General features: G+C 38.8%; 1 protein-coding gene across 4 annotated transcripts in view; it reads left to right on the forward strand.

The window, feature by feature from the left end:
• SAMD12 (sterile alpha motif domain containing 12) overlaps positions 1-12,303 on the forward strand; it is a 385,722-nt gene that overhangs the window by 158,146 nt on the left and 215,273 nt on the right. For 3 of the 4 annotated variants that reach the window (XM_041768852.1, XM_041768853.1, XM_041768854.1), the window contains exon 3: positions 1,843-1,972. In XM_041768852.1, coding sequence (XP_041624786.1) covers positions 1,843-1,972 — 130 coding nt within the window. The remainder of the gene's footprint in view (positions 1-1,842; positions 1,973-12,303) is intronic. The other variant, XM_041768855.1, reaches the window with a different exon arrangement.

Below are 12,303 nucleotides of genomic sequence, written 5' to 3' on the forward strand. Positions count from 1 at the left end.
GAAGTCACATAGATATCATCAATTCCACTACATTCCATTGGTCAGGACCATCACCAACCTTGCTGAAATTCAAGGAGAGGGAACATCAACCCCAAATATCAGTGTAGGAATGCCAATGAATGAATTTTCAAAGAATGAAAAGCAGCTCTATGTGTATGGATGTGTATATATGTACATGTATGTGTGTATATATATATACATGTATAAAATCACAGAGTGAAAAAAATTATCACAGCATAAAGTAAAAATATTGTGATTTTGTAAGCCATGGTCCAAAGAATCGTACAAATGGAAATATACTAACAAAGCAAAGAACCACTTGAGCACTATGTTTCACAAATGTAAATTGTGCATGTCATGTCTATTATTATTTTACCATCTCTCCTACTGTTCCCTTCATTTTTTTTAAATTGACCATTCTTACAAACAGAGGGTTGCGGAAGGGGAGGAGGATGGGGGGGTGAGGTGAGTGGATGACTAAGGAGAGCACTTGATGGGATGAGCACTGAGTGTTATACTATATGTTGGCAAGTTGAATTTAAATTAAAAAATCTAATAAAAATAAATAAATTGATCGTTTTTGAACAAATTTGTTTTTAAAATGAACTAGATATTACTAAAAATTTTATTTTTTACCATAATTTATTTACTGTAAAACAAAATTAACCTTAAATATAACTAATATAAAATTGAACAGTTGCTTTCTGATGAAGATGACTAATATAAAATTGAACAGTTGCTTTCTGATGAAGATCGTAAGACTGAAGCAAGCCCTCATTGTCAAAAATGTTAGCAGGTGTTTGAAAGATATTAAATCACAGTCATACAAAATTGGGGCTGTCTTCTTCCCTTAACCTGAAAGACTGAAAGAGTAGTAAAAGCAAATGATTTTTAATGAGAAGGTCAGTGATATTTAAGGCCAGGTCTATGTACCAGCCAACATCCTTTAAAGAATTTTTGATATTATAATCCTATTATGTTGACAAACACTGACCTGGAATGATAAAAAAAATTATAAATAAGCTTTCATCTTGCGTCAGCCAAGTTGCTGGGATCCATGAGGAAGACCAGCATCTGGCACAGAGCTGATGCATGTTAATTAATGAATGAATTTGTAACCTGCCATCTGTCAAAGGCTGGGTCCTCTGCACCTCTGTTTTGTTTTGTTTCATAAACCTCTCCTGAAAGATCTAGTAAGCAATAAAAGGCCTTGATGAGTTGGCTTCTACATCAGGTTTAGCCACCCCGTTATCTGATTACCATTCTCCACGGGCTGATGGAATTGACTTTTTTGCTTCCCCACTATGGCATAAATAATTCCTAGACTTTACAGGACCACTCCCAGGCCATATTACACTCTTTAGTATGTAGGTATCTAAATCCAACAACATGCATTCCTAAAATAATTATTAGCACCTGTCAGGGCTGCTGTTGCACTAGACCCTAGAGGTCTCAGAGGAGGAGAAATGGACACTATCTTACAGTACAGAGAATGGCCACTGGGGGGCAGCTATTTCACCCCTAAAATTTAATTAATTGCTTAGCAACAGCATTGTCTTGTTGAAGTATTTGTCAGAAAACACTACTTCCTGGGGATTTTTTGCTGGTAGAGATGATAACTTGAGAAAAAGTATAATTTTTATGGTCTTTTCCACCTAGACCTTTTTTTCTGGTTTTCAGGGATATGGAGAAGGTCTGTAGAGGTTAGGAGAAAAGCAGCCAGATCCTTATCTTCAAGGATTCCAGCTGGTAGCCTTGACCACACACAGTAGGACTTCTAACTGTAGTACCTTTCCAGACGTGGTGCTGGCATTCACAGACCTTTTCCTTCTTCATTTATAGTCGGCTACGGTGAAGCTGTCAAAACCAGTGGCTCTGTGGACTCAGCAGGATGTCTGCAAGTGGTTGAAGAAACATTGTCCGAATCAGTATCAGATCTACAGTGAGTCATTCAAACAGCATGACATTACTGGTAAAGTATGCGGTATCCAAAATATTTTCTTCCCTCTTCCTCTCCCCATCACGGTGGCCTTTCCCATACCCTTACAATGAAATGCCTCTCCTTGCTGAAATTTTCTGGGTTTACTTTAAAAGGGGAGGATGGATTGCAGATCCGTGCAAGCTATGCTGCTTAATAAGCATAAGCAGCTACAGAGAAGCATAGATTCTGACTGTCCAGGACACGTATGTGGAAATCAGGGTAAGGGGTTGGGGAACTCTAGAGAAAATGAGTGTGTACCAATCCTAGAGGAAAAAAAGAAAAAGTCATTCAAATTAGCTGGGTTACAGGATCAGTATTAAATGTTCTAAGTAGGAAAGATTTCAAAATAGGAAAATTCTGAAGTGAATATAATACTTACTGTCCCTGAGATGAATATCTTCAAAACAAAAATGAAGATTCCATTTAGATCCAAAGGGCTTTGAATATTATATGTAGAGATCAAGAAGCCCTTAGAAACTATGGGCACCTGGTGGCTCAGTGGTTGAGCATCTGCCTTTGGCTCAGGCCATGATCCCAGGGTCCTGGGATCGAGTCCCACATCAGGCTCACAGGGAGTCTGCTTCCTCCTCTGCTTATGTCTTTCCCTCACCTCTCTCTGTATTTCTCATGAGTAAATAAAATCTTAAAAAAAAAGGAAAGAAAGAAAGAAAGAAAGAAAGAAAGAAAGAAAGAAAGAAAGAAAGAAAGAAAGAAAGAAAGAAAGAAAACAAACAATGACAGTATAATGAACTGCAGAAGCCCTTAGGATCATGTCTCTCCATTGAGAACAGAGCAGGCGAGCAGGAGCATTGGGGCCACCATGGAAGCCCATCCAAGTCAGGGACGTTTTCCCCAGACCTCACCTGTGCTCCTGCCCTGAGGGTCTGCATGGATATGGGTAGCATCCTCCCTCCACTTTTGCAAGCACCATAATGAAAAATCCGACTAAAGAACATGCTCTGTGCACCAAAACTGTGCTTTAGAGGAAAAACATACTGAGAAGTCCTGATTCTAGTCCATATTTTTTTCTAAGAAAAAACTATTACTCTTAGTGGGCAAGTGACTTGCTCTTGAGTAGCCCAGCACTGTGGATGCCAAGCCTCTTTCCAAAATGGGTGGTTTTCATAGTGTGTTCCTTGGAGCCCTTGGGTACGCTAAAGATTGCCAGAGAGACAGGGGATATGCTTTGGGTTGAGATGGTGTGTCAACTAAAGCAGCTCCCTTTATGCCTGTTTGACATATTTGAATTGTACAAAAAAAAAAAAAAACTTTGGAAAGAAAGGATTCTAATTCAAAAGAACAGTGAGCTAATTTTATCGTAGATTCCCTGCTGACAAAATTGGTAGTGTTTTAATATGTAAGGAATACACTCAACTGTTGCTCAAGATGAGTTAACAGAGCATGAAATCCTCATAACTTAAGTCTTAAAATTGTCCTGAACACACTTTGCTTCCCCTACACCAACTAAAATAATGGCTTTTTAGATGAAATTCCTAAAATTGTAAAGGCAGTGTCAGAACTTAGTTTAGATTCCAAGTGTTTAATTTCTTTTCTTAGTCCCTCCCTAAAGAATATAAGAAAATCCCATACAGGGTATGTTATTCCACCCCTAAAAGCAATCAATCAGTTAGTCACCATTTGGCTGATTATGGTCGCCTTCATCTGATAATGTGTACTTAATGTTTCTTAATGCCTGTGTGATAGAATAATGGCAAAAGCTTTTTTGTGATCTTATTTGAAAGTAGTGTTCTCTTTATTATGAACGGGAATTGTGAGATGCCCTTGAGGGAAGGGTAGGTATTTATCCTGGTTTGTAGAGGATGAGTATGACATCCCGTAGAAATAAAGGTCTTATGCTGCAGTGCTCGGAGTCCATGGTACCACTTCCCAAGGCTTTCTGCTCAGTGATATGAAGAAAGAGGCTGTGGACCTGAGATATGTGTTTTGAACAGCCGTCATATTGCTTTTGATGGCCCATTTGGTCGCCAAGTACCACCACAGATATAGGTACATCACAACCTTCTTGGAATCTTGGGCAAGCTGCTTCAGCTGAATAAGTTACCCAATCTCACTGCTCATCTCCAAAACAAAGATAATAATAGTACCTGTCCCCAAGAGTTGTTGTGAAGATTACAATGAAATAATATTAAGTGACCCACTAATTTGACCATTTATTGACACCTTCTACATGCTAGTATTTTGCTATTATTCATGTCAAGACTCATCTGATGGTGTCTGAAAACACTATTCATTCTAAGAGGGCAGCCTGCTTTCAGGAAAGAAAAGAAAGCAGAATAGTATTGGGGGTTTAGGGAACAGAGAGGAGGATTTCACGTTAACATTTGACCTACATCTTTGTCATTCAGCTATCTGAGGCCTTGGAAAACCACTCTCTTCCCCTGTCCTCTGGCCCCTGCCTCTCCAAGGGTGAAGGTGAAATACCCAGGTGATCACAAGTGCCAAGTGGCCAGAGAATAGAACTCCAGCCTGCAGTTACCAGCTGCAAGATGCTGGAAGCTGTGAGGGTCTGTACCCTTGGAGGCTAGGCTGTGAAAAACAGGGCAAAGAGGCTTGTGAAAAATTAAGATCTGTGGTGACAGAGCAAACTTCACCCACCCCTGGAAAAGAGTGGAGGGCTGAGGGTGGTGACAAGGGCCAGGCTGAAGCCCAGAGCTGTAGCTTCATGGTGTGATTTTGTGAAGGTTGCTAGTGCCCTTCAGCTTTCTTTATTTGCAGAAAGGATATGGTACCTGCCTCATAGCGTTGCTGTGAAAGCAGTTCATGGTCCTAGGAAGCATGAAGATCTCCTAAGTGCTATTCTGATCTCTAGGAAAACAAACAACACATATAAACAGTGTTGAATTCATCTATCTTTATTATCCTGAAAATTGGGAAATGAGCATCCAGGTGGAGTGGAGGAGTAGAGGTAGTCTGGGCTGGTAAATAGCCTGTGCTTATCTGCAAGGTTGCAAAAAAGATGTCGATGAGTCTCTTACTTTATGCTTAGATTCTCTTGAGTGTTGCTGTTCATTTATTTTTCTCAGAGCGTGAACCTCCAATATCGTGCTCATCAAGCAAGTGTGTTTGTTATACCATTGTAACCTATAAACAATCCCTTAATTTAGAGGCAGATGGTACAGTGATGGCAAATAAAAAGAACATATATTAAATGGAAAGAGAGGGGAAAAGGGCTTTCACAGACCTGAGTTGTCCTCGCTTGTCCTCCACCCCCAACCTTTGACAAGTAATAGCTGTACCACATCACACAAGTTAGTTTTTCATTAGTGAAATGAGAATAATTATTTTAAAGGGTGGTGTTGGGAGAGTAAATGGAAGGATGCATGTGAAGGGCCTAGCTTAATTCCTGATACATAGTAGAGATTTATCCATTTAGTGAGTATTTATGGAGTATTACCCTGTACCGGGGGAATACAGCAATAAATATGATGGTCAGCGATCTGTGCATGGAAAAAAATGATGCTTCTGTGAAAAGCTATGCATCATCAATAGCACACCATTTGGGGCTATCTAATTCCACGGGACTGTTTTTACAACTCTGTGAGTTGTAGATAACTGATAGCAATACAAAATAATCCTTGTTGTAGGTGTGTAAATTCTGTCCCCCAGAGGTTCAATTCACTTTTCTTGCCATTGTGGAAAGGGTGAATTTTGCCTGCCATTTATATATTCATTTTACTCTCTGATCTATTGGCTGTTTCTTTTTTGGATTCTCCTTTGTAATGTCCTGGTTTTACTTCGTCTTGGTTTCTTCTTATAATGAGTTAAAAAAAAAAAAACTTAAATGTATTCATTTTTCTATCTGATGAGTCCAGATTTTAACCTTTTTTTTTTTGAAAATTTTCCTGCTTTAACATCAGTAGCTTAATTTTTTTTATGTTTTAGCCAGCAAATCCACTATATTAACCTTTTTTATGCCTCCTTTTGAAGGACATTAAATTCTACACAAACATTCCCATTTTCTCCAAAGTCAAAGAAAACTTAAGATATGTTTCAATATATGAGCATTCAAAACCTTTTGCAAATTTCCTATTAGAATTTCTGAGACTTTCATTGTGTCCAGAAGGCACCTGCTATTTTGTGGCAGATGTGTTTAATCAGAAGAGAAGCTACTAGTGTTACCTTCCTGCAGAAGCTCTCTTAAAAGGCATAGGATGGTGAGAACACCTGAGAGGCATTAGGATAGATAGATTTAAATCATCAGATTAGGCTTGAAGGAAAGAAATTTGTCTATTTTCCTGTGCTTGCAAGATTCTCTCTCCAGCTTTCTGAGGCCGGCTTGGAATGTTGATGAGGAAGCTCTACTGGGGCCAGGTGTAAGCTCACAGGCAACTTTCAGATTCTCTTTTATGCACAGTTAAGAATATTTTCAGGTTTGAGGCGATTTCAGCCCCTGGCTGTGCCTTGTGTTGTTCCTATGGCTGCTATGCTAAAGTGAGTTTACCTCCTTCAGCATTGAGTTCTCCATCTGGAAAGGGTTCTTACCCCTGCCAACTTGAAGGACTTATTTTTATGAGTGAAGCACTCAGAGTTCCCCAGAATATAAAATATTTTTAAAAGCCATTTTGAACATGTAAAAGGTTTCCATGTAGTCTTATTTGTGGCCCAGCAATGGGAATTCTTTAGATGTCCAGATGTCTGCAGGAATAAATACTTATCATATGAATATCCCCTGCAAATGGTCGGTATTGATTTGTAGTATTTCCCAGTGGACTCCTGCAAAATAAATGAGTATTTCTGGTTCTTTTTGTGCTCCAACCACCCTCCGTACCTCATTCCCTTTTTTAAAATATTCTACTGAGATGTAGCACCCTGGGATTTGTCAGTTCTGCTTATGCAATTGAATAAAGTGGAAACCTCTATCTTTATCGGACCTCTGGATTGTGGTTCTGTGTGTTTGCTAACAGTATTCCCTTCTGTGCTGCTTTCTCTGAGCTCTTCTACCTCTTTACCCTTCTGCTGTTGTCTTCCTTGTCTATAATAAAGACATAATAAGTTAACATAAGTTACCCATAGAGACCAGTGGAGTGTGTGGTCAACAAGTATCAAAAGAAGTGGAATAGTTACTTTATGTCATCTACTTGTGAGTATACTACTTATTAGAATCCAGTGTAGCCAAGTAAAACTTGAGCATATGTAAGTACCACAGCACTTCATCTCTACATTTTCTTTTCATTATTGGTTTCCTTCTGAATAACATGTTTTCCTTTTCTATGTCTTTGTGTTTTGTGTTTTGTTACATTTCTCTTTTGTATAAAGTGCTCTACATTTTTTATTAAACCTCAAGCCATATGTATCTACATAGTAAAGTTTCTGACATCATCAGGGCCTATTTCCCAGAAGTTAATTTTCCAATAACAGCATTTATTGTTTTTTAACACCTTTGAATAAAAAGCTTACTAATATCACCTTTACACTCCCCAACTTTCTTAAACCAGGGGTGCTCCATTCAATTGTCTTGATGACTCAGGATAATAGACTTCTAAACGTCAGAAAGGGCTGCAGATGTCATCCTAGGTTTGATGAGGTCAATTAAAAAAAAACTGCTTTGAATGAAAAGTATAAATGGAGATCAGACTGTCAGCTTCATTTCTTTTTAGAGATTGTTATTTAGGTCTTCAGACAAATTGTTACCCAGGGTAGGCCCTGTTGTAGGATTTGTCACATTAATAGGCGAAAAATTTAAGTATTAGAAAGTTTTGCTGTAGTTTAACTGAAACCCACCCACAGATCCTGTTTAGGTTCCCAACTGAGAGACCTTTGCCTCAAAAAGCCCTTGATGCTGCCCCCAGGGCAGATTGTTGCTGCCAGCTCCAATCCTTTCCTTCATCCCAGTGGACTGTTGGTGGGTTGCTGAATACGTGTAGCAACTAGATGTCTCATACATTGTTATTGGGTATAATGTGATGCCACCTGATTCAAAAACTGTAAAGTTTTTATGTGGTTAATCACACAATTATTAAATGATCCTGCAGTTCTGCTCTGGGGTATTTACACAAGGGAATTGGAAACATATATTCATAAAAATTCCCGTCCACTAATATCCAAAGGAGTGTTACTCAGGCAAAAACTCTAAACAATCCTTAGGTCCCTCCAGAGTAGCATGGATAAACAAACTGTGCTATATTCCTACGAAAAGCACTATTCAACAATAAAAAGGAACCAACTACTGACACTGACACATGCAACAGGAAAGAATCTCAAGTTGTGCTGAGTGAAAAGTCAGAGTATATACAGTGTGATTCAGTCGTATGGAAATTCTTTTTTTTTTAATTCAGTTAGCCAACATAAACTACATACTTTGTTTCAGATGTAGTGTGCAATGATTTATCAGTTGCATATAACACTCCGTGCTCATCCCATCATGTGCTCTCCTTAATGCCTGTCACCCAATTACTCTATCCCCCCACCCGCCTCCCCTCCAGCAACCCTCAGTTTGTTTCCTGTAGTTAAGGTTCTCTCATGGTTTTTCTCCCTCTCTGATGACTTCCCATTCAGTTTCCCCTCCCTTCCCCTATGATCCTCTGTGCTGTTTCTTATATTCCATATAGAGTGATTGATAGTGATGGCAGTCAAATCAGTGGTTGCTTGAATTGAGATGTGGAGGGGAGATGGTAAAGAGGACCAAGGGAACTTTCTGTGGCAATGAAAATGGTTTATATCTTTGTCAGAAGTTATCTACTTGGCACCTCAAATGTGTGAAATGTGTTGTATGTAAATTATATCTCATAGTTGGTTTTTGGAGACTTGTGTGCTTTCCAAATTTTCTAAAATGGCAAAGTGTTTTTAAAAGGAAAAAATGAAAATGTCATCCTGTGTCTTTCCATACGGGGCTGTGTAGGATCATTTGTACTCAGGATGATGGGGAGGGGCAACTAGGTGGCTCAGTCCGTTAAGCATCTGATTCTGTTTTGGCTCAGGTCATGATCGCAGGGTTGTGAGATGGAGGCTGACGTTAGGCTCTACACTTAGTGGGGGAGTCTGCTTGAGATTCGCCCTCTCCCCCTCCCCCAACCCTATGTATGCATATTCATACATACGCTCTCAAATATATAAATCTTTAAAAAAAAGAAAAAAGATGAAGATAGGTAGAGTGGTTTTATATTCAACTCTATTATAAATCTAATGTGTGCAATCTAATATAGCATAACAAATAAATGTAACTAGAAGAAAATATATATGTTATATATAAAGAAATTGAGTTTGAAAATCCACTTTATGCATTTTTCACTCAAAGAATAACCTGAAGATAGCAGAACATTCTTGTAATGAAAGGTATGGTTTTACCAATTGGTGAAAGATGACAACTGACAAAAAGAACAGCTTTCTTGTCTTACTGCGATTCTGCTTGTCTGAGCTACACTCATGCATCCAAGGCTTTTGGATTTCACAGATGAGTTAAATTTCAGAAGATATTTTTGCAATAGCATATAGTTGCCACCTTAGTATTTTACTCATTCATACTTTTAAATTAAAAATTACCCTCACCACATTTTATAAACCAAAGGAATCTTACACACAAAATCTCATTTAAAAAATATAAATTTTACATTAAGAAAAATATTTCTCTCATTTTCATCACAGAACAGTGCCACTTTATAGGCTTGTGTAAGGAAACTACTCTTAAGGGGACATTAATTGATATTCTAAATACAACATTGATTTAAAATTACACTTGAAAAGATAAGGGAGTTTGTCACCAAATGAACTATTTGTTTCATACATCAAAGAACTAGAATGATTTTTTTTAACCAATTGTGTAGACTTAAATAATCAAGAATACTCTTACAAGGGTGAGGATTTTTACTTGCTACCTGATTCAGTTTTTTTCTTGGATGATCTACCCCCACTCTTCACTGCTTTTATAGATTCTGTAGTTTGGGAAATAAGACTTGAAAGGTTTGCCTACATATCATGGCCTGAGAATGCAGGGCTGGGGTCAGGAGCTAGCTTTCTGCACCCTTACCCAGCACTCCCCTTGTCTGCCAGATATCCTTCTCTTTCTCCCAGTCAGCACCCGTTAGCAGACCCAAACCAAAGGCTTCTGAGACCTTAGAAATGCCAGTGCCAGCCAGGTGTTCTTATCAAAGTTGTAACTAATGAGACAGTCCTGCTTTAGAAAACCCCTGAGATCTTTAATCATACCTGTTGTGTCTTGGAGGCTTTGTGTATGCATGAGGCTCATCTTGCAAGCTGCTACAGATAGGAGGAAGCATGGCTCAGAGTGTGGTGGGTACGTCCAGGTAAGCACAGTTGCTGAGCACTTCACATCAGCAAGACCTAGCACACAGGTTTGTTGGCAGGTGAGAGAAGTTAACATCTAGAAAATACTTAAAACAGTGTCTGACACATTGTAGGGGCTCAGTAACTGTTACTTCTCATTATCACATTACTGTGGGAGAATAGGAGACCATTCTTAGGAAGACTCCAGCAGGTTGCCTCACAGATAGAAGTAGAACCAGACATGGACAAGGTATTCCCTTTTATTTTTTTAAAGCACACCACTCCACTTATTTTCCCACTCCAAATTCCAGAAGGCTTTATAGCCAGAAACTCAATCTCATTCTTTTTTTCAACCAGATCCCGTTTTTCCTCCTTTTTCCCCCTCCTAATTCCACCTAATTTCCTATGAGACTGTCACATGTAACCAAAAATCCAGCTTCTTTTGCTGCTCACTTTGAACACTGAACTTTTTGCTCTGTCAGAGAAACGAAGTTGATAAAACATGATCTTTTTGGATAAGTCCACTTTTTAGCCTCTGTGTCTATTTCATTACTTTTTTTATTGATGACTTTACCTCCGTCTTGTTTTTTACTTTTTTTTTTTTTTTTTTTTAATGTAGTTTGGGAAAGTACTGAAGACAGATTGCAGAATTCGAGATCTTTTTCCCTTGGTTTTGCTCCCGATCCCTGTTTGAAAATGAACATACTGTGTACTCATCCTGTCAAGTCAAATTTCTTATCCTTCAGGGCTCCAGGGTGCTTGGACAGAACCTCTGTCATGACACTCAGTGGGGAGATTGGGTATCATGCCCTTTAGAGGCATTCTGCTCTGTGGAACAATGGCTCACTTCCTTCAGATGGCATCAGTTATGGTGATGTGGTGCCATATTTGTTAATGGAAGAAATGGGAGTCCACACACATGGGATTGGTTATATTTAAGATTCTGTGGCACTGTCTTGATGAAGTACAATTGTCCTCAAGAGGTCTTGGCCAGGATCATTCTAGGCCATGGTGTTTGGACTCTCATCTTCCTCATTCAGAGTCTCATTAAATGTATTTTTCAATTTCCATCCTAAACTTGGGGTAATGTGACTGTTAAGTGTTTAATTGCTCTTGACACACTTCCTATCTCTGATAGTTGCAAAAGGTCAGAAAAAGCCTGGCCCGTGGAAACCCATGATAGAATCCCTTCTACTGATTATTCACTGTGTGTGGCCTTGGCAAAGTCTATTTCACCTCCCTGAGTCTCGGTTTCCCTTTCTCAAAAATAAAATGTATCTTACAAGGTTGCTACTAGTTATTATTATTGATCTGTGATTGTATGGACTCCATACATAGGTTTATAAGAAGCAAAGGGGAGTGTAGAAATCACTTTTCAAATGGGGAAGAATTATATGAATGCCATGTGTGTGTAGTTTTGTTTCATTGTTTAATATATGGTTGCAGAAAACTCATATTTTAAAAAAATATTTGAGTGTTTGCATGCTGAGCACCCCAGTAAGTACTGTGCATACGTTATTTAATTTTATTGCCACAATAACCCTATATGATACTATTATTATTTCCAATTTACAAATGGGGAAAGTGATTCTTATAAAACAAAAGTCTCTTGTTTATGGCCTTGAAACCTAAAAATGGCAAAGTCAGGGTTTTAACCCAGGGCCATCTGAATCCAAAGCTCGCATCCTGACCTCTGTGCAATGAAAGATAGCATCTTTTAAGTACAAGTGAGTGATGAAAAAGAAAATGCGGGTAAGCACCAAAGGAGACTTGAGAAGGAACTCCTATATGGGAGTCTCATTGATTGGGAAGTCTTCTTGGAGGAGGCTGGATTTGTCCCATGTAGTATTTTAAAAGAGAAAGTCCTTGAAATACCAAGTTGTATTTATGTATTTTGTTTGACCCTAGAGAGCAAGAAAATGTAACAGCTTTTAATCCACAGACCTCACCACCCCCTCTTGTATCAGACCCTGCCTCTTCTCACACTGGGGTTATGTGCCTGAGCCGGAAAGCATTTGGGTTTCTGAACCTGAAGAGTAGTAAGTGATGGAGGTGGAGAAAGATCAGAGAGTAGACTGAGG

Source organism: Vulpes lagopus, chromosome 9 (assembly GCF_018345385.1).
Source record: "Vulpes lagopus strain Blue_001 chromosome 9, ASM1834538v1, whole genome shotgun sequence".
Classification (NCBI taxonomy): domain Eukaryota; kingdom Metazoa; phylum Chordata; class Mammalia; order Carnivora; family Canidae; genus Vulpes; species Vulpes lagopus.